The sequence below is a fragment of the Rattus norvegicus genome, chromosome 16 (assembly GCF_021556685.1).
Source record: "Rattus norvegicus strain SHRSP/BbbUtx chromosome 16, alternate assembly SHRSP_T2T, whole genome shotgun sequence".
Taxonomy (NCBI): Eukaryota; Metazoa; Chordata; class Mammalia; order Rodentia; family Muridae; genus Rattus; species Rattus norvegicus.
In genome coordinates this window covers 54,347,378-54,375,369 of record NC_141549.1, presented here as the reverse complement: position 1 = coordinate 54,375,369, position 27,992 = coordinate 54,347,378, and the positions used below count along the sequence as shown (strand labels likewise).

The 27,992-nt window shown below is 41.2% G+C and overlaps 3 protein-coding genes across 20 annotated transcripts in view; 1 reads left to right on the top strand and 2 right to left on the bottom strand.

The window, feature by feature from the left end:
* The window catches only part of Ankrd37 (ankyrin repeat domain 37), a 3,072-nt gene extending 2,427 nt beyond the window's left edge, over nt 1–645 (bottom strand). For 3 of the 5 annotated variants that reach the window (XR_015639493.1, XR_015639492.1, XM_087588659.1), the window contains exons 1-2: nt 376–625; nt 14–166 (exon numbers count right to left, since the gene is read on the bottom strand). Coding sequence is in view for 2 of the 5 variants with exons in the window: in XM_087588659.1 (XP_087444785.1) it covers nt 14–166; nt 376–402 (180 nt within the window). In the remaining 3 variants the exon portion in view is untranslated. 5 annotated transcript variants of the gene reach the window in all.
* Nucleotides 1–27,992, bottom strand: part of Erich1 (glutamate-rich 1) — a gene marked incomplete at its 5' end in the record, with an annotated part of 52,793,804 nt that overhangs the window by 29,288,994 nt on the left and 23,476,818 nt on the right.
* Lrp2bp (Lrp2 binding protein) lies at nt 32–27,992 on the top strand. 15 transcript variants are annotated; one of them, XM_087587893.1, is made up of 11 exons: nt 32–459; nt 2,380–2,539; nt 8,757–8,831; nt 10,518–10,638; nt 11,316–11,428; nt 12,231–12,344; nt 18,243–18,385; nt 18,464–18,569; nt 20,772–20,995; nt 23,847–24,021; nt 25,764–27,992. In XM_087587893.1, the coding sequence occupies exons 3-11, from the start codon at nt 8,802–8,804 to the stop codon at nt 25,827–25,829; spliced, it is 1,092 nt and encodes a 363-aa protein (XP_087444019.1). In that variant the 5' UTR covers nt 32–459; nt 2,380–2,539; nt 8,757–8,801; the 3' UTR covers nt 25,830–27,992.

The window sequence follows — 27,992 nt, the reverse complement described above, 5'->3', positions numbered from 1 at the left end:
GTTACCTAGTTACCTGTTGGTTGAGGTCAGCACCGGTTTGCAGCTGCCAGAGAAGAAAGCAAGCAAGGCCGCCACCTGCAGCTAGGTGAACAGGCGACTGCTCTTGAGGATCCGGGGGTGCGTTGACTGATGCTCCTGTCTCCAGCAAATTCTTAAGGCCATCCTCCTGCAGGAAAAGAACAGACTGTCACCGTCCTGTCTTGCTTGAGCCTTCTGAGCTGAAAAATCCACCCTCCACGAGAAAAGAAAACAAAACCAGACAAGGTTTGACCTGGTAACCCAGCGCTCTGTCACCCAGCGTCACGCTTGTTAGAGCTCCCAAGACAGACCTCTGGGAGATCTAACCTGCAGGACGTAAAGGGGTGAGAGTCTCACCTCCAAGTTGCAGCTAAGCAACAGCATCGCCCCCTAAAGCAGATGACAAGTGTCTCCGGGAGTTCAGCGAGGCGAAACCGGTCGGTAAGAGTGCATGGGACTGCCCCCTTTCAGCAGAATTTAAAGCTCTCTGGGACTTGGAGGGCGGTGGCCCCTCCCCGCCGCTCCCCAGCCTAGGAGTGTCCCAACCGCCCAGTTCTCCACAGCTCGATTTTCCCAGCCCTGCAGCGGCCTCACGTACCCAAACAGTGACACGTGTAGCCCGGAACCCAGAGCGATGGAGAGGGGGCGGAGCCTGCTACGCGGCCTGCCAGCTGATTGGCCAGGATGACCCACCTGGGTCCGCCCTCTGGGAGTGAAGCCCAGGGGGTCGTGGGCACGCATGCGCAGTGAAGGCCATGGGTGAAGAGGGTTGATATCCTGGCCTTTGAGCTTCGGCGGCGGCCATGACGCGAGCAGAACTAGGCACGTACCGCTGGGTGGAGTCAAGCCCTTTTATCCCTCTGGAGAAGCGGAAGTCGCCTGTACTGGGGCTTCTGTCTGCAAGCATGCACGTAGCGGGAAAAGAGGGACCCACCCTGCAGGCCCCGCGTCCTCCCCTTCCACCTTGGCCGGAAAGAGCTTCCTTCTGCTTCAAGTCCTATAGCACCGCGCGCGCCTCAAGATGCTTAGGAAGGGGATTCAGCGGGGGCGTTAGAGGTCTTGGCGATGGGACTCTGACCAGAGGTTTACCTTAGGAGGTGCTCTCCCAAACTAAGTGAATTATCAGCCAGTGCTGCCAGCTTCTTTGTGAGCAGGGTGCCAATTCCTGTGAAATAAGCCAGCCATTGTCACATGTCCCCAGGGCCCGGAAATAGCTAGTAAATACAAGGAGTTTGCCAAGGATGGCCCTCACTCTGGTTATTAGGAATATGAAAAGGAAAAAACAAAAGATTACAATGAAGAAAAAAGCCAGATACTATTTAGGCCAGGTGATTGTTAAGGTTAGTGATAGGTTGACAGCACGAACCCTTGAATGCCTGCTCTAGGACATGAGAAGGGCTCCACCAAAACCCAGAACTTATATTAGAGCGTCAGATAGACCGAATCAAATGGACTCTTCACAAGATATTTGGCTCATACTACTCAAAGCCTTCAAGGTCATAAGTGAGTAAAGTCTGAGAAACAGACCGGAGGAAACAACAGTTTAGGGTGAGATTTTAAAACGGAAACGCGGCACTACTGGTAAAATTCATGACAATGTAATAACTACAAAGTGTGAATTCCTGGTAATGAACCCTGTTGACTTCTGACTGTGGTAAAGGGAATGTTAATAGGGGAAACATAAAGGTAAGAGACTATTAACATCTGGTTATACCTCAAATAAAATGTATAATTTATTTGTTCCTGTAAATCGTCGCTAAGGAAGTTTTATTTAAATATTTGGTTTCCCATTTTAATAAGGATTCTTTTTCAATAGTTGTAACAGAAGATATCTCAACCAGTATGAAGCTGGTTTTAAAGAACAAGTTTATCGTAGACACAGTTCTCCCAAATAGTCACAAACTTCTCAACCATTTAGTTTCACTAACCAATAATATTTCTTTGATAAGACACACTGCCTGTTGTGGTGATCCAAAATCTTAGGCTTCTTAAAACTTTTTCCACCCATGGCTCTTAATTGCCTGGGAAAAAAATTGTATTTAACTCTACTTTAGTTGTATAGGTGTATGATACAGTTCGAATCAAATATGATAGTCAAATATTCATATGTGTATAATTTGACCATTTATAAGATTGTAATGTAATTTGCATACCAATCTGAGTTCAGTCTCTAGCTCCCACATAAATAACAAAACAAACAAGGTCAGCTACCAGCACATGAAATTCCAAAGCTGTAGGGGGTAAACATAGGAGAATCCCTGAGATTGGTAGATTGATCCTACTCTCAAATACACACACAAGCACACACGGCTATTTGAAAAACCTGGCCTAAGAAAATAACAATGGCAAATTCTACCTCAGGGCACATGACTTCCCCATCCATGGACCCTTGACCAGGATTACAGTACCAAATATGATATTCTCTCCTGAGGAACCAGCTTCAGATCCAATCAGAAAGCAGTTACCCCATAACAGTTGTGCCACTGTTGCAGTGATGGGCACATGTTGCTTGCTTGGCCAGGTAGGTATTGACATATGTGGAGTCCAACACTAGGAAAGAGCACTCATGTCTTTTCTCACCCAGCAGACTGCACTGCACCTTCTGTCTCTGTGAAAGCTAGATAGCAGGAGATAGTTTCCCAGTAGCTCTGAGATTGGTGTCTCTCTGCCCTGCAGCCATGGGGTCTGTTATCTTCAGCAATGGGGTTTTGCCATATACTTTTGGAGACTTCTGAGGTCTCCCAGAGGTACTCCATGCCTTCCATTGCAGTTTTCATGTAATAACCTAAGTCTTCTTGGAGTTTACTCAATGCTCATCCATAAAACAACTTCTTTACCTACTCCTCACCACCACCCCTGCCAAGGCTCTGGGAATGTTGGCAAAGAAGTGTTAAAATAGTATCAGCAGGAAGATGACAGGAGTTCTGCTGACTGCTGGACAGAGTATGGTTATCACACTCATCTGCTGTGCTTAGCTATACCAGATCAAGACAACTAACATTCCAGTATAAGTTTGGGGGCGGGGAGTTATCTTCAGGCCCCACCAATTGCTGGAGAGCTATTAGCAGTTTATAAATACTCAAGAGGGTATCATTCTTTTTATTTTCTTTTGACGGTATGGCCCCTAATTAGGTTTCCTATGATTCATCAGACGGACCCACACCCATGCATACATAGGCAACACTTAATGTGGATTTAGTGTATTATTTAGAAGAAGACAACATGATGTTGGGAAGGGGATATGTGAAGGAGATTATGGGAGAAGTTGAATGTAATCATTTCCATTGACTACATGAATGAAATTATCAAGAATAAAGAAAAAATAATTGGAGACACCCAAAGCTGACCTCTGTCCTACACACACACACACTATCCTACTTTTCTATGGCTCTGAAGCAACATGACCAAGGCAACTTATAGAAGAAAGATTTATTGGGGGCTTACAGTTTCAGAGGGTTCCAATCCATGACCACCATGGCAGGAAGCATGGCAGCAGGCAGACAGGCATGACTCTGGAGCAGTAGCTGTGAGTGTATATCTCACAGGAGAGAGGGGGGAAGGAAGGAGGGAGGAGGGACAGAGAGAGACTGGGAATCTGGAAATGGAGTGGGCTTCTGAAACTTTAAACAACCCCCCACCCCACCAGTGGCCCATCTCCTCCAACAAAGCTACACCTGATCTGCCCCAAGCAGTTCCACAACTAGGGACCATGCAATCAAGCACATGAGCCCATGTGGCCCTTCTCATTCAAGCCACCCACATGCATGTGTGTACTAGCAACCACCCACATGAACATGTATGCACAAATGATGGGGAAATGTCATTCTACATCAGGGTTTTTCATGGGCATTTAAAAAGTCACACTTCTTTTAAAGCAACCTACTCATGCATCAGTCTATGACTTAAGGAAGAAAGAGACAATTATAAACTCTCACAGCTCACTGCTAACTAAATTGCTTCAGCATACATGAAAAAAGTAGATTTTAATATTTTAATGCATCATAAGTTAAAATGTAGCTAAGCTTATGTACCTTTTTATTAATCTCTTTTCCTTGTTTAGCCAACTCTCATTCCCATTAGTTTATCAGAGGGCATTTACTGCACGTTTAATACATCCTAGCTCTTTCATCTATAGCACATAAAATGTCAACGAGATGGCTCAGTCCATATAGGCGCTTGCTATCAAGCTAAACAACCTGAGTTCAAACCTTGAGGTCCACACAGTAGAAGGAGAGAAACTTGTCCTCTGACCCTCAAAAACACGTGCATACACACACACACACACACACACACACACACACACACACACACACACGTACTGTGAATTTTTTTCTTTTTTTCGGAGCTGGGGACCGAACCCAGAGCCTTGCGCTTGCTAGGCAAGCGCTCTACCACTGAGCTAAATCCCCAACCCCGTCGTACTGTGAAATTTTTAAATAAAATGTTCATATAGTTGAAATACAATTTGCTTAACCTAACTTGAAACATTTTCAAATTAAAAACTCAAATATGGTGAAATATTAGCATTCCATTCAAATTAACCTTTGTGTCTAAGAGAAGAAAAAGAAAATGTTGATCTTATGAGTCAAATAATAGTTAAACCAAATGAAAATCAGTACGTAAAGATAAGTCTGCTCAAAATCTGCTCTAAGTATATTTCCTAAGTACTTTAAACAATATCCAATTTTAAAGGAAACCGTTGAATTTCCCAAATCATCTAATAAATCTGATTTTGGTTTATTTGTTCTTGTTTTTGCCTTTTGTGAGAGATTCTCTGTATTTAGATCCCTCGAGAACACCTGCCCCTTGCTTTCTGAACACTGGGATTAGAAGCATGAACCTATAGACCTAGCAATAAACCATTTTAATCATTAAATTATCATATGCAGGTATAATTGACAGTGTACATTTCTGAGAAAATTGGACTTTGGCAAAAAAATATCATTGCAGTTATGCACAGAAATTACTTGTATCTAGCCATTCTCAGACCTTGCTGAAATTCTGCTTCCTACTCAAAGGAATTGGAAAGTAGAACATTCTTCGAAAAAAAATTGCCAAGTGTTTAGAACTTCTAAAGTTATCTTTTATTATAGAACTGATTACACCCTTGTCATCACACTATACGCTGGTGACTGATTTGTTTAGTGGTACACAGTTAGATTCAAATCTTGGCTCCATTACTACCTAACTTTCCTGAAAATTTACTGTACAAAGTCCAGAGGATCAAATGATACAGAGCTTGACAGGGTACGAAACAAAGAATTGTTTTTGTAATGAGGTGCATTTTTAAAAAAATATCTGTGGGCTATAGGCTTTGATCAATTTTATGCATGCATTTTCCTCATTTTTCTTGGGGGTAATAAGATTCAAATTTTTATAGGAAAAGTAGGCTAGGTAGGGATGGGAGGGGTGGAGGGAGGAGGGCCAACAATAAAATACACCTAAGATAGGCTCCAAAGGGACATATTGATTCTACCTCGAAACTTTCTCAAACAAGCTGATAAGTGTGACTCAGGAGAGGTCATTTCAGATTGAAGCTGGAACAGTGAGAGCAGGATCGTACCCCATCCCAACCCCCAGTTTCAAACCGAAGACCACCTTTTCCTCCTATCAAACATCCCCTCTCTGTCTTGCTCTAAAATTGCAATCTGTGACCTCTCTGAGAAAGACACCATCCCCAGATGGCTAAAGACAACTGGAATTACCTGTGAATGGTCTAAGGACTGGGGCAGGGACAGCAACCTTGTTACCTGTGAATGGTCTAAGGACTGGGGCAGGGACAGCAACCTTGTGGGTCTCTCGGGGTTGTTTTCTATATAGTTAAGTGTCCCTGCTTGATGTGTTCCTCATAGTCTCTAGAACAGCAGATCAATTTAAACTTTGCTGCTTCAGAGTTTTGTCTTGCTTCTGTGCTTAGCTGTTGCTACACTGGGAAGCTGAGGAACAATTTTCCATACGAAAGAGTTTTATTCATGTACTTCGCTACCCAGATCTCTAAAAGTAAATCACCTTTTACCATGTACTCATAACAACAACAGATGAGCTTTTCTATGCAAACATTCTATATATTCTATGTATAGAATCACTAAATTACATGTACTTGTATTTGCCATTGGGTGTTGAGTGAAATCCACCAAGCAAAGAGCTGATAAAAGCTCAGTGGTACAGTACTTGCCTAATATGTGAGCTCTAGGATTAATCCCTGATGGAAAAGGGCAAAAATAAGGAGGCTAAAAATAGGAAGCAAACTCCCTTGTGGAACAGACTCAGACTGCTTGAAGCTGGTCTCAGTGACCTGTGCTGCCTCAGAAAAGCAATTAGAGCCCAACTGAAAATAAGTCACTGATGCCTCACCTCACATGGCCAGTCTGGGAGGAACTGTAGTGTCACAAAGCATATATCTCCAATAGTGAGCTGTTCCCTTGAACTCTATCCAAATATGACCCTACTCAACTGACCCTGGAGGCAAAACCAGGTAACCTCTTTATTGTCATAAAGACACCCATGCCCTCTGAGGGACACAGTTCTGTCTCTGAGAATTCACCTACTTCTTTCTGTCTACAGTGTCTACAGTGTCTCTTAATTTTGGTCTGGGAAATACTTTTGCACCCATACCTTGGGCTCATTGTGCCTGCTCCAACACCCAATACTGGACTCTTAAAAGAATCTGTCAGCCATAACTGGCCAACACAGGTTTCCAAACAGGAACCCCTGGACGAAAATTCTATTTTTGCAATTACCATTAAGATTTCTGAATATATACTCCATCTTCATTGGTTTCATTGTTCACAAGGTAAATTGTTCATCGAATACAATGTAAATTGGAAAAAATTGAAGGAAGACCATATTTGACTCTCAGTGAATGCTTACTATAGCTTAGGGGGTTGTAATAGACATCTTTACTCCTACCTTTTCCTTCTCATTTCAGAGAATGATGTAAAGTTGCCACACCCCAAAGGAAGGGCATGGGAGCAAGTCCTCTAAATAAATGGGCTTTTCTGGAAAGGAAAGAAAATGATACTCACTGCTTGCTTCATTACTGTCTTGAGTTTCCAGTGAGGATGATTTTCTCTAACTTTCTCTCACTTGTGGATAGATGATATTTTTAGTTGATACGTGACTGTTACTAGTTTGTCTCATGGGCACTGCCAGAAGACCAGACTCCGGGGTCAGAGACAGATGGCTTTATTACTCACTGTAAACAACACACCCAGGTTTGTCAGCATGATACTAGAGCCAGAGACAGTTCCGCAGCCCACCCTGGTCCCCAGTTTTCACAGAGGTGACTCAAAAGGCCCCTGAGATACTGATACACCCAGAAGACAGCATTATGAGAGTCATTCTAAGCTTATGCAGACACTTGACCTTATTCTTTAAGGTTACTAACTGAAAGCACATGCCTGAGAAAGACTCAAGGAAGAACTTTTCATTCTTCCTGCATTCAGCAAGAATGTGCAGGGGCGCCCCACATGGACTGCCTCTCTCAATGGGACAATGGTCTAAGTTGTCTGCCAGACTCATGACTTACCAAGGATCAATCTACAGAAAGAGGTTGTCAGTTAGCACTCAGAGCAGCTGACTTCACAGGCATGAGAGGGGTTAAAGAGGACCCAAGAAGGGAATGTTGTATGTGTTTTACCCACTCTTCCTCACAAAGTCACGGGTTCTGGCTATGGAGATGCTCAGTGGGTAAGGGCATTAGTGCCAAGCTAACATCTGAATTTGACCTCAGGCCCCACATGGTAGAAGGGGACAACTGACCTCCTACACTTTGTTCTCCAACCTCTGCATTCATTCATGCACGCACACACACACACACACACACACACACACACACACACACACACACACAAATAAATAAATGTTATTTTTAAAAAACAATTCAAAATCACAGGCTCTTTTCCAATTGTGTTATGAATGCCCAGTTTCTGTAACAGGATGTCCTAAGTTCACAACATAGTAGGCACACAGCTGGTAAGCTTCTGATCATTTTTATGCTTAATGTCAAAATTTGACGGAATAAATGCATACTCTCAAATTTCAAATCTTTTCTTAGTTCAGTCTTCTCATCTTAAAAAGTACTAAATCTAAATTACTCTCTTCTAGCAGTTCTGCCTGCTAGAAATCAGAGTAGAAATTACTCCAGAAATAAGCTTTCTTAGAGACAGCCTTGTGACTATAGGGACCATGATCAGGCCTTGGGGTGGGAGAACATTTATAGTTATTATGAGACAATTCAGAGAGAGAGATCACAGTCGAAAAGTAGGAAAGATAGCTGCGATGAACAGTATGGGTGGGGGACCAAAACTTCAGAGAAAGTCCCCAAACCCAGCAGCAGGCTCACTTTCGCAGTACTGTTGAGGAGCAAGGCTTGTGCTTCTCACCATGGGTTTTCAGTTCGTCATCCAGGGTACAAACATGAGAGCATGCAGCACTGATTTCCACAGAAAGACCAAGCTCTTAAGGTGGGAGGCACACGTTTCTGACATATCGTAAAAATTATGTTTGCTCCGCCTTTGTTTTAAGAGGTAAAATAATGCATAGGTGGGTAGGGTGCCCCTGCTAACCAGCCATTTGAGATTAGGTAAATCAGCTCCCTGCCCTGACAGTTTCCTCCTATTTTCAACAGTGCTCAAAAGCGATCTCCATTTCCTCAAGTTTTACAGGAATCAGTACTTAGAAAAAAAAAAAAACCTGACATTTTGTAGAAGGTGGATGAATTTTTTCTTCTTTTTCAGATCCTGTGAAATACTTCTTTTTAAGCCACTAAAACAACAGAAATAATGAGCAGTATTGTAGCCAGAAAAGATAATGTGAGTTTAAATGAGGTTTATGTTTTTATGAGTTAAATGCTGTTTATGCTTTGTTTAATATCTGATGCCCTTCCTTGAATTTACCCAGGTTTCTCTAATCCAGTGGTTCTCAACCACTGTACTATGATCCCTTGGGGTTATATATCAGATACTTACAATTCATAACAGTATTAAACTATAGTTATGAAGTAACAATGAAATAATTTTATGGTTGGGGGGTCACCACAACGTGAGGAACTGTATTAAAGGGTCACAGCATTAGAAAGTTAAGAACCACTGCTCAAACCTTTTTGGATAGTAGCACACTGTGAGAAATAAAATCTCTTCATCTAGTTTGTGAGTGGCAGTTGGCTGGCTGTCATTTTATTTGGAATATATATATATATATATATATATATATATATATACACATACACACACACACACACACACACATATATATATCACATATGGCTTCATTTATTGGGAATTTTATATTCTTTAGTAGTCACATCCTTTTGAAACACTTTGGTATTTTTTTAATTAATTTCATTTTATTTTATGTTTGTAAGTGGTTTGCCTGCATGTGTGTATGTGCATGACTAGATTGATATACTAGACTCATGTGTCTAGTCCCTGAATAAATCAAAAGAAGGCATCCATTCCCCAGAACTGCATTACAGACACTCGTGAAATACCTCGTGAGTGCCTGGGAACTAAACCTTGGTGCTCTTAACTGCTCAACCATCTCTGCAGCCCTGTAACCAGTAACTTTGTTTCTTGTTTGTAGGCAGGGTCTCACTATGTCCACCAGGCTGCCCTTGTACTAACAGATATCTGCTAACCTCAGCCTCCTGGGTGCTGGAATTAAAGACATTTTGCCCCCATGCCAGGCCCATTAACTTTGTATATCAAGGAAAGGACATTTTAAGACCCTTTTTTTTCAAACTATAAAGAAATTAGCTTTTAATTAACTCCTCCCACATACAGACATTTCAGTGAATTTTTTTTTCTGCTAACGTAGCAAACCATTTCTCTTTTTTTTGAGTCCCACTCTAAAATAGTCTCCTGTAAATATGTAAATACGGCTTTCCAATCTCACAAAGTTTCTCTTAAGAGCTTCTTTAGACCACCAATCAGAGAGATCTTGCCTGAGAGCTGGCTCCTGATTGGTGGAAGCAAGTTGAAACAGTAGAATGTCAAAGGTCAAAAAAGAAAAAAAAAGCATAGCAACAACAGAGTTTGCTGTCTTTACTCCTCTCAGCTTAGGCCAACCTGGACTCCTTCAACCCAAATGAGGTGGTCCCTACACTTTATATGAAGGCTCTGATTTACCATACAGTGGTGATCCATCCGGTAACATGGCAATCCCATACAGACTGGAAGAGAAAACTGAGCAACAGAGCTAAAATACAGTGTGTTCCCAGGTAAACAGACACATGTAATCTGACTGGATTACTCTGACCAGCCTCAGTTAAAGAGCAACAAGAAGGTCCTTGGTCACAGGAACAGCCCTGAGTGGCAGCAGTTGTGATCACAGGCCTCCCTGCCATGCGCGAAGCCACAGCCAGACAGAATTTGTTGCTAGCTCAGGGTCCCTTGGCCAGCCAATACGGGGCAGACGCTTCTGTGATGGGTTCTGTGAAGTCCTCTTTGTGCTTTTTTAGGAGAAGAAATTGTAATCATCGTATGTGTTCTTGTTTACAGGATCCATATTGTGGAAACGGGATGAAACTGACCAGTGAGAAGTTGCCCAAAAACCCTTTCTCGCTATCTCAGTACGCTGCTAAGCAACAAACGTTCTTCCAGTGGAAGAAGGAAAAACCTGGTGTGAATCTGAGTATTTAACTCTTGCCTGGAAAACAGTCTTACTGAAATCCCATGTATGCTAGAACAAACAAAACAAACCAACCAAAACCATACGGCTAGTGTCCAGGAGGTGGTTAATGTGACCTCCTTTCTGGCTTTCCTGGAGATTAGTGACCTTACTCAGACAGCAGAGTGACCCTGCAGGTGCCTCACAACTCAAGCCTGATTATATGTTCACCTCAGCACTTTAGGATTCATTCTGAAACACAGATGTCAGATGTTGCTTCCCTCAGAGAGTGCAACACTGTGTTTACTTCAAATGGATATTTAAAGCTATTTTTATGTAAGCTTTAAAAACTAAACTGGAGACCGCCAGCTCATTTGATTAGTAGTTCTAAGGTTGGCTCAGGCTAAGGATTTAACTCCCTCACAGACAGCTTTGCCCAGTGCATAGACAGCCCTGGGCCACCTACCTGGCCATGAACCCTGGTCTCAAATGCAATAAGCATTTCTTGATGATGCCAGGTGTATGTTGGTGCTGTGATCGTGATTCTACTTAGGTTATATTCTTTCTCTGAGCTACACTTTAGGAACTAGAAGGTGGAAAGAAACTTATATTAACAGCATCTAATGAATTCAGTATCAGGTATGGCTTCACATCATACAGTTAACAAAGTTTTTCCCTCTCTGCATTAGATTATTACCGCCATGCTAATTTGGTGGATACAGCACTGCAGTTCCTGAAAGAAAGGATAAGAAAAGGGGATGCTATGGCATATTTTCTAAGAGGCCAACTCTATTTTGAAGAGGTACCAGTAGTTTTTTGGTCTTTATCTTTTCTTTCTTTTTTCTTTTGCATTGTATTGTTAGGACTTAATTGGTGGGGTTGTTGGTATAGTCATGGAGCAGTTGGATAGGGCTGACAAGACCCTAGGTTCCACTCCCAGCATCGCACACACAAAGCAGAGGCAGAAGATGGTCCAAACACACTTTTAAGAGAGTCTCTTACACTTTTATGCCAGAGAAATTCTGTGAAATCACACAGTCTGTGGTTGCAGTTCTAAGTGTGGCACACAGATAAGGAGATATCTGAACTATTTTGCATATGAACAATAATTGAAGTCCTTGATTATTTTGTATGAAAAGTAGCTTCTCATATTTCCTATACAGCATGAGGAGACCACTTCCTTATTTATCCACATGGGGGGATAGCTCCATAGGTAGACATAACACAGTCTTCTGTGTATCATATCAGCTCCAGTAATAGAGCTTCAATTGTTCATTGGATTCCAAAGGATTGCCCCCAGTCCCTCATGATCCCTTGAGTACTCAGGAAATTAGTCACAGATTGTGTTTTCTCTAACCTTTTCACATTGGTACCTTCGCTTACTTTATAAGTAAATATCTTCTGAAGGCCTGTGTACACAACTCTCTGAGATGGCGCCGACCAATGGCCTAAGACACTGTCTTCTCAGTTTGGGCCTTCAGTTCCAATATGGCCAAATCATTTGTTAACTGTCTGTGTATCCTTAGGCATAAATGACCGTTGTGTGCTTCTGTTTGGCTCACTTTAAATGCACAATAAAATGAAATACTCTTGGTGGCTTTCAGGGCTGGTACGAAGAAGCCTTAGCACAATTTGAAGAAATCCAGGAGAAAGACCATCAGGCAATTTATCAGCTAGGAGTGATGTATTATGATGGGTTGGGGACTGTCGCAGATGCTGTAAGTTATCGCTTTGTCCATAGTGTTGAAGATTTCACTGCTCATGGGCTATTTGATGCAATTGAAATGTATTTTAAAAATCTCAATTTTTACATATTAATATTTCATTTGTGGTATTCTGATGTATATTGATACCACTGCACACATATATAAAAGACAAAGTTAATTTCTTTTGATCCCTTCTCACTTTGTCCCTGTTCAGTTCCAAATCTAAACTAGCAGCTTCTTGACATAACTAGATTCAACTGTCAGAAGCAATCAGCCTCTTTGTCTTTAAACTTGAATGATCATCTCCAACTACTACAGGCATACTCTGTCTTTCCCTCAGAAAGGCCTCCATGTTGACACTGCCTCTAAGTTTTGTTCACATGGGGAGCAGGTCTAGTGAGAGAAACATCCACCGCTACTTGAAACCATTTCATCTCTCCTGAAGAACACAGCTTACTGCTGAGTCCACTTTACTGTGGTCCAGGAAGAGCAAACACTCAGATCTCTTTTCTGAGCATGATTCTCAATGATTAACAACATGCCCTTCTCTGTTCCCGGGAAAGATGATAGCTCGCCCGTCAACTCTCCCATTAGGAATTTTACATACAACTTACATAAAAGAATTCTTAGGTACTGTACAAATGTCTGTAGTTTTAACTTTTGAGAGGTCAAAGTTGAAAACAAGCATTGTGCATGGAGAGATTTTGATCATCTTGCCTGAGAAGTTATATTGTTGATTTGCCATACATTTTCTTAGTTGCACAATGTGAGTTTTTGAGGGTCATTTATAAACTTCTGTAATCCACCACAAAAAGGCTCCTTGCCATCATCAGCTCTCAGCATGCTGTTGAAAATATTTTCCCTTATTTAAAAAAAGATTACAAAGCTATATGTTTATGGATAAGATTCAGAAACTAGGAATTAAATCCCTTTAAATTCTACCATCAAATGTGAATACTTACTATTCTTATGCAATTAATTATAAGTATTAATATGATGGCAGAGATTATGTTTTTGACAAAGTACTCCCAAAATTCTTAGGTTAAAAAATAACATGGGTTTACAACCTGGTTAAGAGGGTAAAAGTGCTCACCCAGCAAGCCAAACAGCCTGGATTCAATCTCTACACCTCAGGGTAAAAGAAGAGAGTTAAGATGTAAACCTTGTCCTCTGGCTTCCATACGTGTACCACAGCAGCTGTGTACCTACAGTAAAATTTTATTTTAAGAAATAATAGCAATCAAAAACATGGAAATGGAATTAAAGTTTTCTGTATGTACTTTTATAAACAATCTATAATAACAAAATATATGACAAGATGTATCTTGGTTATATACATCATGCCACTTTGTATAGGAACCTGAGCATCCATGACTTGAAGGTCTTGGAACCAATCACTGAGGACAAGAAGAACTGTGTATGTGTACTACATGTGTTTGTGTGTCTATGCATATACACATAACACACATACACATGCTTATTTTTATACATCAACACTTGCAAAAAAGACCATACGATATATACCAATTCCACATCCAAGTCATCTTAAAATATACCAATTAGAAATCGATATAATCCAATTAATACTTGAAGCAGTAGTGTTTCTTTGTGCTTTAGTATCCTTCACAGAGGTTATAGTCATTTTTAAACTGCTCTTAAAGGAGGCTGGAGTGATGACTGAGTGATTGTGAGCACACGCTGCTCTTTACAAAGGATCTAGGCTCAGTTCTCAGCACCCAGGTTGGACAGCTTACAACCACCTGTATCTCCGGCTCCAGGGGAACCGACATCCTCTCTCCCTGGGCACCACATTCAAATATGACCAAACACCCACAACACATGTGCATATACACATGAGTACGTGATTTAAAACAATTTTAAAACGACAAACAAATTGAAGAAATGGCTCAGCAGTTAAGAGCAGTGGTTGCTCTTCCAGAGGCCCTGAGTTCAATTCCCAGCAAACACATGGTCAGGAGGACTTAATACACAGCCAGTGAGTTATATGCTTAGCATTGTGAACAGATTAATTTCATTGGCTTAATGTAGTATTTGCTCAGTCATTAATGCCTAAACATTATGAATGATGTCAAAACAGTCGGAGGGAGGTACCACATAATCAAAGACATGTGAGAAAGGGACTGGCAGTCTGAGGCAGTCTGTTAGTGAAGCTGTGTTGTGGACTGAGGTAGACCTAAGTGCCGAACACAAAGGTGTAGTCGGGAGGTTTTCATCAAACAGGTGACACAAACTGAACCATCCTGGTTACGCTTTTTAGCATAGCAGGAAAGAATGGTGTTTAGACAGAGGAAGCAACTTGATTATAGTTGGGAGACATCCTTTAGTAACTGAAATCCAGCTTTATCAGGCAAGTCAGCATATTAAGTAAAATATGGAAATATATAGGTAACTGACAATTGCCCACTAACAGTGCTGGAGATAAATAAATCACTTAGTGGCTTGAAAATTATACATAGGAGACATCTCAAGTATGGCTTTCAGTCTCAATGGAATGAATGTCCTAACTGTACTCTCTGAAGCAGGTTCCAGTTCAACCACCCATTAAAGGTTATAATAAGGTTAAATTACTGAAGTCAGGGGCTGGGAGTTCAGGGGTAGAGCTGTTGGCCTATGTAATGTTCTAGTTCCATTCCAGCTCTGCGAACTGAATAAAGTAAAATAATTAAGGTGCAAAAAATAGACATCCCCACTTCATCGATATTTCATGACTCAAATAATAAAGTAGCTTTTGGGGAGCAGTATTACATTTCCCCCCAGAAAACATCTGAGCAAGCTGATCACCAGTAAGATGAGCTGCTGAGGACTAGGGGAGCACTACACATATTTACTCCGTGATTTATTCCAACATTTTAATATCAAGCAAACAAGTCTGTCTCATGGGACTGTCCTCCCTTGACTTGAGACCTACATGGTAGAAGGAGAGAATTAACTCCTCCAAGTTGTCTTTTGATCTACACACACACACACACACACACACACACACACACACACACAATCACACACAATGGCATGTGCTTGCCCCTCACATACATCCATGTATACATGCATTTATTCATCTATCCATATATATATATACATACATACACTAATGAAATATAAATGTGAAATGTAAAACAAAAGATGGTTAAAAGTCTCAAGCCCTGGTATGATGTTCACTCTCTTGCCATTCTATATGCTGCTTTTGTATTTTGCTATCATCGAAGGAAAAAGCTATCAGTCAGTTGGCTATCAAAATTATTCAAGAATTAGAAGACCTAACAGAGGAATTATGGGTGAGGAAGCAAGCCGATACAATAACATACTCATGACACATTAACTATGCAACTTTCCATGTCATTCTCTAGAATGAAAATGATTTCTAAGTACTGGTTTTATTTTTGTCTGTGCTTCCTAACTCAGTACTGCCTGTTTACACTGAAATCATATCAATGTTCAACCATTACAACCGTTAAAGGGTCATTTAACATGGAATTTAGAAATAAGTACTACGGAAATTACGGTAATGGTGGGCACATCTTTCTAAAGTCTTTAAAATATTCATATCTAACCAGAAAGAATTTATCAAAAAAGGAACAGTTTAAACTCAACAAAGCGATAATAAACCACCAACCTTAATCAGGTCTTGTTCATTTCTGTTATCTGTGAGGGACTGCTTCCTGGCTGAGCAGTCTCACGAGTCTGCAAAACCTCACCAACTCCCTCCTGCCCAGTCCTTGCCTCATTCTATGTGTTCTCTTTGGCGTTGTCTTCCCCTAAAGACAGGTGGGTTGGTCTCATCTTTCTCCCACACAGCATCATCACCATTCTTTCATTTGCCTCCTGTTAATCCCGGTAATTACTGAGATATTCTCTTCTTAAAAGCTTGCTGTGCTTAGGCTATCAAATAGACCCTTTATGTCTTCATAGCTGCAATGGCTACTTAAGGATTTGTTTTCTCTTTAATTTCTTTATCCCCCACAGGGACACAGCTTCACAAGTCAGGAGCTTGGTCTGTTTTGTTCTTTGCCATATGGACATATCAGATCTATATAGCAGACTGGGTGAACATCTGACCTTGTGGGCCAGGGCTGATACTGTTATCATGGTCTTAATTTCAGTGGGTTTTCAAGGAACTTTACTAAAGAGTCTATCTTCTGAGACAGAGCTTTCCTGCTGATGTTGGGGGCTAACCTGTGACCAGGAAAATGATAGAACTAGAAAAGTTGTAGGTTCTCTGAACTATACGGTAGTTACTTTATCTTATACCTATGTATATTCCTATGGTGGAAATGATGGAGCCAAAAGAATGAAAAACAAGGCCAGCTCCATATTTGAGCACTGAAATATATGTAATATTATAACATATGTAACATTATACATATTTAGTATTATAATGTATTTACTATTAGAACATACTTAGTGTTGTAATATATTTAATATTATACATATTTAATATTATATTGGGAGATTCAATGTATTACCTTTACCAAAGAGAGCCCCTTCATGGGACCACAAAGTTTAGGCAGGGAAAGCAGACAGAGTGAAGATAAGGCTGAGGATGTGGAGATTTTATTCACCCATTAACAGTTTCAGTGGGTGAGCAACAGAATGGGAGAGACTGAAAACAGCATTGTAAAATTCAGAATATGTGAGAAGATGGCTCCCTGGCAACTTAGCTTGTGTGCTCTCCAAAATGGTTCAGCTGTGTTACCAACTAAACCCAAGGTTCCCAACAGACCTCCTCTCTCAGGTCTCAGCCTTGGGCTGTCTGCTCTGTCCTCCTACCCCCAGGATTAGCATCCAGGCCAAAAGAACAAACCTGGGGCTGTGGGAGGGTTTGAAATGGCAGGTACTGGTTGATAAACCAAAGGGCATTGCATTGACACAATGATTACTGAATGCCACACAGAGGAGTCACATTCAAGCAGTGACTTAAATGATGACAAAGGATCAAGAAACAAAATCAGATGAACAGTTTTGCAGACCCAGAATGACTTGACACTGTGGTGCCTGGTCAGGAAGGAGCCTGTGCAAAGCCAGCAGTTGAGCTAACTCGGTTTAGCTAGCACAGTCATTTCTGAAGAGTAGTAAGGCAATGGAATAGACACAGTGTCTGGACTGCAAAGGCTGAAGGGGCAGATTCTGAGAGAAGGGAGTTGACGGAGGAACTGTCAACTTAGGTGAGTTTACGGTGGTCAAAGGGAATGATTTAGTGATGCTCTTTCATTTTGACCTTTAAATAAGATTTTTAATTGTGTGTGTGTGTGTGTGTGTGTGTGTGTGTGTGTGTGTGTGTGTGTGTGTACATCCATAGGTGCCTATGGAGATCAGAAGGGAGCAATATATATCCTGAACCTGGAGTTACAGGTGAATATGAGCCACCAACTTGGTGCTGGGAATCAAACTAAAGTCCTCTGCAAGAGCAGCATGGTATATTTATACACACACACACACACACACACACACACACACACACACACACACACACGTCAGAGGAGAACTCTTCTTCCGCTATGTGGCTTCTAAGGATCAAACTCAGATTAATAAGTTTATTTACAAGTGTCTTTACCCAAAGGAGATGTTTGTCACTTATAATTAAAATGCCAGCTGTGTGGCTATGCAGCTGTCATATGAAGACTGACATTTTCACTTTTGACATTTGTCACTAGTGAGCCCACAGTACAGGTGAGAGTGAGAGCAGCCCACAGGAAGGCCTGACAACACTTATTTTTATTCATCTTCACCTTCCTTAATCCCTGAAAATCCAGAGCAAGCATACTCATGCACATAGAGCTGCAGTTTGTACCCACCATGTTAATACTTGAACGCTATGTGATATAGGAAGAAAGACAATCAGTTTGAGTAAAAGTAAAAACTAGTGTTTTTGTTTGTTCTTTTCCTTTGTGGAAGGAAAAAGGAGTGGGCTATATGAAGAAAATCCTTGATTCTTCATGCCCCCAGACAATGCACTTGAAATTTGCTGCTGCTTACAACCTCGGAAGAGCTTATTTTGAAGGAAAAGGCGTGAAGCGATCCGACGAGGAAGCGGAGAGGTAATCTTCCCTCAAGTCAAGCATCTGTGCTGCTAAAATGCTCAACCAAAGACTAACCTCCCTTGTTGTCTCTTTCAGACTGTGGCTTTACGCTGCTGACAATGGAAACCCAAAAGCTAGTGTGAAGGCACAAAGTATTCTAGGATTGTTTTATTCAATGAAAGAGCCCAAAGACTTAGAAAAGGTAACTGTCCAGTCCCATTTAAAACTTGTGTTTATTTTGATACTGGCAGAATCCCAGCCTCACCTATGCTGAACTACACCTCAACCTTCTTCCTTTAATGCTAGCAGTATATCTAGATTAATAATTCTTTTACCAGTTCTCTCCCGAGAAGACGCTGTGGAATGAGTAGGCAGGGGTGTGTATCTCTAACGTCTCCTACACACGGTGAAGCTCACACTCAAGGATCTTGTGTCAGGCTTTCAGTCATCTTGACAAATATCTGACAGAGCAACTTCCTGCTCACCTCACTGCAGCTATGCACCAGAGACGAGCGCTCCCTCCTGGCAGTGCTTCTTCATACCCAGAAGTGTGCACTGTCTCAGAATTTCAAAGCCCAATCAAATTTGAGTCTCAAAGCTCAGCTCAAACCTTTCCTGTGTGGAGAGTCTCTGCCTTTCCTGCTTTTACCAAAGGAGACTATGGGTGTAAGAACCTGTTGTATGCTAGAAAAGTAACATAAACAAAGTACGACATGGCAAAACTGAAAAATAGAAACAGAAAAAGAGGACTCTCCCTGAAATAAGGCCAGACTCATCTGAGCATGAGTAAAGTAACGCTTCCTTTGATTTAAGGAAGTACTAAATATCACTGGTGGGTAAAACACACAAGGATTTAAAAGCTAAAGCCCCTGTGCTTCTGACAAAATATACTCTCACAAAAATGATTAGGAAGAAATCCCTACAGAAAGGAAATGGAGGGGTGAGTCCTACTGGTCAGTGAAGGGTCAATGACAAATTCCTAAAAGGCAGGTAACAGCCAGGAATGTTCCAACAACCACTTGGACCTACTTTCTTTAAGTCAGATTCAGTATTAGGTAAATGGTCAAGTGGTAATTAATCAGGATATACAATTACCAAGGATCAAAGCACTTATGTGTGAGAGATTATCTAGGTTGGGATGACATCATCAGAAAACCTCCTCTAAATGTGGGTGGTTCTATTCCTTAGGCTAGACCCTCAGACCACATAAACAAGAAAGCTGGGCCCATAGGGATGGCTCAGCATTAGACATGCTTGCTGTGAAACCTGATGACCTGAGTTTGATCTCAGAACCCTCATGAGAAAGGAGAGAACCAACTCCCACACATCACATGCATATGCACACACACACACACACACACACACACACACACACACACACACACAAATGAGTAAATGTAAAAAGTCGATAGAATTAGCACATTAGTTGAGTAAGAACATTCGTCTATCTCTCTGCTTTCTACTGGGGTTGCAGTGTGACCAGCCTTCTGAAGTTTCTGCCTCTGTGACTATCTCCCATGGTGGTCTGGTACCCATCTCAAACTGTGAGACAGAATAAACCATTCTCTTACATGTCATGTATTTGGTCATCAAAATGAGAAAAGTAACAAATACAATGATGCTCAGCCTAAGTTGTCTTTGATTTTAGCAGCCAGTATCCGCTGAGATCCAGCCGGAACTCTCCTGTAGTTTGAATATGAAATGATCCCATAGACTCCTACATTTGAACATTTGGTTTAGGTGGGTGGCACCAGTTTGGAGAGTTGTGGGATCTTTAGGAAGTGAACCTCACTGGAGGAAGTAGAAGGAGGTAAAGCTTGAGGTTTTATAGTCTGGTTCCACCCCCTACCCCTCCTCTGCTTCCTGAATGTAGAGGCAATGTGAGCAGCCAGCTACCTCAGTTCCTGTTGCCAAGCCTTCTCTACCACTGACAGAGGGAACCGTGAGCCAAAATAAGCCTTCTTTTCTGAAGCTGCTTCTTGTCTGGTGCTTGGTCATAGCACCAGGAAGACACACACAAGCTCTAGCTCTTCCTTAGCATCAGTGGGGATTTGTGAGTGCACCTCCTTGCATGTGCAAACCCTAGTTCCTAGTTGATACTTTCTCCAGCTTTACTCTGACCAACTTACAAAGCTGAAACCCAAGACAGAGGACCTTCCTTTGCCAGGAACAGTGCTGACCTGTGAAACTCATCTTGGAATTTTAAAGCACCTGGCTTCCATGCCCATGTGTGTATGTGTGTGTGTATGTGTGTGTGTGTGTGTGTGTACATATAGTCCAGGGAAACCCTGTAGATAATTCCTGGCGATATCTCTAATAATTATACAATTATAATTAGAATTTTTTTCTTTCTAGAATTCTAGTTTCATCATGCTGATAATAAAATGAAATTGTGATTTCTCAGGCATTTTTCTGGCATTCGGAAGCTTGTGGCAATGGAAATCTGGAGTCCCAGGGTGCACTTGGTCTCATGTACTTTTACGGACAGGGAATTCGCCAAGACACTGACGCCGCCCTGCACTGCTTACGGGAAGCAGCTGAACGAGGGAATGTCTATGCCCAGGGGATTCTTGTGGAGTACTACTACAAGATGAAGTTCTTTACCAAGTGTGTTTCGTTTTCCAAAAGGTGATTCTGAATTCGTTTTGTGTTGCTATCCCACCTACACAGATGGGTGGTTTAAAATGGATAGAAATTGTCTCACATTTCTGGAGCTAAGAAGACTAAAACTAAGGTGCTGACAAGTTCTGCTGGCTGGTGAAGCCTGCCTCCTCCAGAGGGGAAGAATACTGTGTCCTCATGCAGATTGTCAAAGGGCAAGCTCTCCCTCTCCTCCCCCTCCCCTTCTATGTGCAGTGTGGCTTTTATAGAAGGGCACTGACCATCTGAATGAGGGTCAAGATTAAGCACCTCTTAATCTTGACACTAGCAACACCTGAATGTTGCAGGGAACAGTTTCGAGCCACAGTGATGTTTGAATGACAAGCTAGAGGTACTTACCTTGGTGTTCTTGGTATTATCTTGGCATTAACTAGTTGGTGTTCTATGCTAGATCTGTCTGAGAAAACGGCCTGTAGTGTTGAAATGACAGCTGCTCCATGACCTTAGATGCCACTGAGAACTGAAAATTTAAACTAGTTAAGTTTTAAGTGAATAGCCAGTGTGGCTAGATACGACATATTGGAAAGTACAATTCTGTACAGTTCACCTTCAGGATTTCAGAGCTATAAGCTGGAGTGGGTTTCTCAGTGTTAGCACAACTTTAGACACACCTATTAAGCAGTCTCAGTCTCTTTCTATGTTCTCCTCTCGGGAAGCTCCATCACTGTGTGGTTGGAAAATCTTCACAATTGTAAAGTGGTGGTGTTGTTCTAACACCCAAACAAATGTTCTATGAATTCTTGGGACCTTTGCCAAGTCCATAAAGCTCCACTCTGTTTCCTACATATATTTATCCATGCTGTACAAAAGCAATAACAGACTAAGAAAACCAGTTCAGGGCAATCTGGAGTGGCCACTAGACTGGGTGTGCTGATCTGTATCCCAGTCTTGCTCCCATCCTAACCAAAGAGAGTGACAGATTGAGAGAAGAGGAAAGAAAGGAAGAGCAGTTCTCCCTTCCCCTCCTGAACACCTTACCCTCCAGGCACCAGTGGAGGAGCCACCCACCTCCAACACTCCTAGCTAGTGCTCCTCCTGGCTGACATTCTCAACAGCTCTTAAAATTCTTATTATATCAACTTCTTTGGGGTGTGTGTGTGTGTGTGTGTGTGTGTGTGTGTGTCCGTGTGCACATGCTTGTATGACAAAGCATGCTTGTGAAAGTCAGACAGCAATATAAGGGAGTTGGTTGGATCCTTCCACTGGGTTGGTTAGACCCAGTTCATCAGGCTTGGTAGGAAGTTCCTTTGTCTGCTGAGCCATCTCCTGAGACTAAAGAGATCTTTAAAATCTTTAGAATTTTTCACTTTCTGACTCCCCTTAACATTGTAGCAAAATGAAGGTGACTGCATTTCCTTCTCACATGTCTGAATATTTATGTAAGGTCTGCAAAAGCTGGCTTTTCTATTGCACATTTTTTCAAGATAAATTTGCTAGCTTCTTATAGTGTTAAAGTAAACATGTGTGAGATTCTAGATTTAAGGTTGAAGTTTCAGTGTCTGATTCAAGGATTCCATGCTTTTCGCGGCTTGTATAGTGACAATTTTGGAATTATAGTTTCTTTAACACACACACACACACACACACACACACACACACACACACACACACACACACACACACCAGGGTGGGGGGATTGTTTTTGCCATATCCCAGGTGTGGGATATGAGACTTCTTCAAATTGTCTACAGCAGCTATGATTTGCCTCACGCTCCAATAGGGGCATGATTTTGCCAGCTGCAGACAGTTTCTGTGCTTATGTGATGCTTGGAATTCTGTGTACTTTTCAGAGGGCACATAAATGCGTGTGTCCCAAGAGGAGATTTGTTGGTTGGTTGTTGTTAGTCAAAGTTTGTTGAGTAGTTGTGCACAAAGACGAAAAAATTAGATATCCTGATGGCAAAGATCAAACTTGCCCCGAGGAACTCAACGTCCCTAGTCAGCAGGAAGTAGTCTAATAATAACGTTGCCCCCTTTCGAGCCTCTGACTTTATTCAGGGACCTCTTTCCTTTCCTCTCTATCCTGTCCTTTTTTATTCTAACAGTGTTAGGAGTTTGGAAGGGTACAGGAAGGGTAGAGAAGGGTGGAACAAAGAACCCACATAGTAGCAAGAGACAACTACAAGCTTGGATCCTGGGATCCTGGGCAGAGACAGCGAGGAAATGAAAAAGGACAGACACACATGCAATGAAGCTGGGATCTGGTGGGGTTCTGCTAAAACTGCTGTGTGTTGTGTGGGTTGGAAGTATCTGAACAGAGAAGTCTCCAGCTGAAAACATCTGGGAGACAGAAGATGCTGGAGTTGCTAGTGTTCACACACACCAGTTAGTCATCCATAAACACTCATACTTGGATTCCTGAGGAAACCTTGTCTTTTTAGCCTGGGCCAAGTTTGTTAACAGCTTTTCCAATTGTCCCACAGGTCTAAGGCCTTGGAGTTCCAGACATGGCTGTGCTCATGTTAAAATACACATTCCCTAGGGACTACAGTCACTAAGGGACTCTGCCCCTACATAGGGAATATAGAATTCTTTTTAACCCTTTGTCAATTTATCCACAAGATGATAATTATGCTTACGATATTAATGAGAAAAGTATCTTCCTAATGGATAATCCCTATGAGTATTTCCACAAGGAAGCTGTGATCTAGTCCATCCTTCCATAGTAGCAGATTAGGTTACATTAAACTTTCCACACAGCAAACTTCTCAAAGGGGCAGGGACAGCACTTTAAGCCCAGAATTCTCATCCGTTGTTCTGTGCAAACATAAACCATGTTTGATATGCTTTTAAGAGTTACAATTTTACAACCTTTCAGGATAGCAGACTATGATGAGGTTCACGACATCCCCATGATAGCCCATGTCACAGACTGTCTCCCAGAGTTTATCAGCAAAGGCATGGCCATGGCGTCTTTCTACTATGCGCGGTGTCTCCAGCTTGGCTTGGGCATTACAAAAGACGAAGCATCTGCCAAGCACTATTATTCTAAAGTAAGTTTGGGGACAAAATAGAAATTTTCCTAACTAGAAAATAGCTCTCTGGGGTTGTTTTCTAATCACTGGGCGGATAAACTGTCCATGAGAAATTCTGTGCAGGTTGCACATAGCTCTGGTAGACTTTTGTCAATTTAATTAAGCTCAGATGATAAAAGTCCCATTTTGATGTAAATTATTCCCTTTAAATCTGCTGCCACCAGCAAGCAGCTAAAGGTCTGTCATTACCCCAGGGCCTCAATATTTGTGTCTTCACAAACAAAACAAACAAACAAACAAACCCTAACAACGAAAAACATTTTAAGCCTATATCTTCACTCTCCTATTGTTATTAAGTGAAGGTTTTAAAGTAATACCCCCATGACAAAGTTTCATGAGTGTGAGGTAATCATTTACCCTCTCCCTTGTTGACCCATGAGCTCACTTTCAGATCAAGGACTTTTGGGAGGGGCTGGCATGGGCCATTGCAATAATAACTGCAGTGGAAGCTATGCAAGCCTGTGGCCCATGATGGTCACCAGCACAAATCAGAATGGCATTAGGATTAACTCCATATGTGGTTCTTTGTTGTGTAGCCCAGGCTGGCCCGGAACTCATGGCCATTCTGCCACTGTGACCTCTGAAGATCATGGAATTAGAGGCTAGTGCCAGGCCTTACTTCAGAAGAATTAATTTATAGTCTCTGGGAGCAGGATACCACCATTATCTGCCAAAGCTCTCTAGAGTATTCTAGTGTGCACACAGTTTAGAAACCCCAAGCTATTGTGCTTTAAACAAATTTCCAAAATAACAAATATAACTAATATCTGGGGGTATTTACTACCACACCATCATGTCAAGTAAGGAGTGTGAACAAAGTAACTTTTCTAAAAATGTAAATATTTTCTGCACTATAAATCTCCAAAACCAATACAACTTCATGTTCTAGATTATCCATATGCTTTGAAGATTAAGTATGGGAGAACATCTAGTTTAGAATGACCTGATATTTGTTATAAATATCCTGGAAAATCAGTAAACCATAGCAATATCAGAATTGCTTCCTACCTTTTGGGAGACAGCAGCCCCCTTGCTGGGTACCAACCATCACTGCAAGTAGAACACGGTACCCAGTTAGGCCATCCTATACCTCGGAGGATACTGGTGAAGTGACGATCATGAGGAAGCTGTATGAGGTTGGCAGAGGGAGGGAGTTGGTGCTATGCCAAAGGCAGGGCAGTGAGATGGCAGACCTGCAGGCCAGGGCTTCTGTCCGGTCTACTCACTGTTAGGCTCAACTTGGCTTTAGGCTTCTCTAAGCATCGTGTACTCTCCTAGGACCTGTGATGCTTATAAAGTACCTGCAGGAAAATGCCAGCTTAATACAAAGAAGGAGCTTTTGATTTCCCTGTCTCAGAGCAAATACAAACATTTCCTCTCAGAAGACAACTAAACACAGCCTGTGAGACTGGGCACCGAAAGGCAATTTCCCCTCAAGATGTGACTGTGCTAGAGAGCAACCTTTGATGTGTCCGCCAAGCACATGACAGTCTACAAGCACGCACCTTATCACGATATACTTTAAATAAGATCATCATAGATTCGGCTGGTTACATAATTGAGACCAAATTGATGTCTATTCCTCTTGTTTTCATAATTCTTGTTTTTAGTTTTAATTTTAAAATTATGTTTGTTTGTCTATTTTTAAAGACAGAAGAACCAAGCAATGAGATTTTATCAACTACTCTTTTCTCTCTCAGGCTTGCCGTCTGAACCCTACACTGGCAGATGAACTTCACTCCTTACTTATTCACCAGAGAATTTAGACCACAAAGCATTTCAACAAAGACCACCAATTCTAACTGGAAACAATGTGTGTGTGTTTACAGCGGCTACATCTGTATCCTGCTGTATTATCCAGGGTATTTCACAGAAATTTTAGTTTTGTTATTATATTTGTATTCTGTAATTTTTACAAACTAAAATTTAGACACCAACCAAATTGCTGGGAAGAGATTCAGAGACTATAGAGTGGCCTGAACTGTACTGAGTTTGAAAACATGCCAAGAGCAAATACCTCTTTGCCTTATTAAATGCAGTGTCTGAAACTACTTAGTAAAGATTGAGTATCGTGATTCCACACAGTACATGTGCTGCCAACCTAAAAGCATGATTTGAAAGTTTAATTCTTATGTTTTCTTTAGCATTTAATTTTATGAATTTTGCTAATTTAAAATATATTTAGTCATCTAAAATTTTTCAGAAAATTAAATGAAGGCCAAAGAAAATTTAACGATTGGACTTTTAAATCCTTTTTGTAGTAAGTGTATGATGTTTCTATAACTTAAAGATTCTTATAGATAATTGGCTAATTTATAAATTTTAAAATATTACTTAGTCCCTCTAAATGTGCCCTCAAAGATCTTAATTTAATGTGCAAAACCATTAAGACCACTAGATGAAGAATTATATAATAAGCTTTTGTTTGAATTCATTTTCTACATTTTTGTACATCTAAGAAGCATTTCTATACAAAATAAAATATAGGAAAATCTCATAAAAAGTATTAACCTAAAAAAAATGACATCTAGGGTTGGGGATTTAGCTCAGTGGTAGAGCGCTTGCCTAGGAAGCGCAAGGCCCTGGGTTCGGTCCCCAGCTCCGAAAAAAAAGAAAAAAAAAAGACATCTAAATATTGTTTTATAATCTAGCCTAAGAAAGCTTACTTATAAAAGATTTTTTTTAAACAATGTTTTAGGTTAGCACACAAAGAAATGGATTTTATCATGGCATCCTCACCTGTGTCCCTATACTCTGGTCTCACCTTCTCTCACTGTCCCTCCCTCCCTAGGATCTCACCCCCACCAGTAGCCCCTCCCTCACTGTCTCCCTCCTTGAGCCACGCCCCTTGAGCCTCTTTCCTTTGCCCAGCTAATCTCATGAGCTATAAACACATACACAGATAAATACAAACACTGCTCTATACATACACACACTTTCAAATCTTGGTTCCATGTTAGAGAAAACACGGGTTTACCCTTCGGAGTCTTACATAACATAATGACTTCCAGTCCTATCCACTTTCCTGAAAGTATGTCGATTTGCACTACGGAGCATCAGATCTCACTGAGTTGGCTTCAGTCTCCTTGCTCCAGCCCTCTGTGAATGAAGATGCGAGCTGGTTGTGTTTCCTAGCTACGCTGAATAGTGCAGAGATAAATATGGATGCTTATCTCTGTGACCCTTTAGGCACACACATATACCTAGGAGGGATACAGCTGGGCAACATGTAGTTATTTTTGCCCATCTACTTGGTTGGATAATTCTGGATTTTACTGTTTAATTTTTGTAGTTCTTTGTATAGCATAGATATTAAAGTTATTATTAGGGTTGGGCATTTAGCTCAGTGGTAGAGCGCTTGCCTAGGAAGCGCAAGGCCCTGGGTTCAGTCCCCAGCTCCGAGAAAAAAAAATAAAGTTATTATTAGTTGATAAGAATTTTTCCTATTTTGTAGATTTTCTCTTCAGTCTGATACGCTCTCCTTCACTTTGAAGAAACTTCTAAATACTTATGAAATTAATTAGCAGACATTTTTCTTTATGTTTGTGACAGACATCGAAATGTTGTATAAAAATTAAATTAGCAGGCAAGACAGCAATCCAGAGGCAGAGGCAGAGGCAGGTGGATTATCTGTTGGGTTTGAGGTTAGCCAGGCATATAATGAGACTCTCTCTCAGAAACAAAGAAAGAACATATAATTAGAAACAGTCTGTCTTACTGTCAATGAAATCTACTAAAGACAAAGGTGACAGTGAAAACAGTAAAATTTATGCTTTACATTGTGCAGTGCCATGTTTGTGAAATGTATTAAATCAATAGGTTTTAAGGTTATCTTATTTCCCCTTTTTGTCAGCATATTAGCTGGTATGACTTTATTTTATAAGTCCAATGTCATTTTCTTTTGAAAAATTAAATTTTATTTTTGTGTA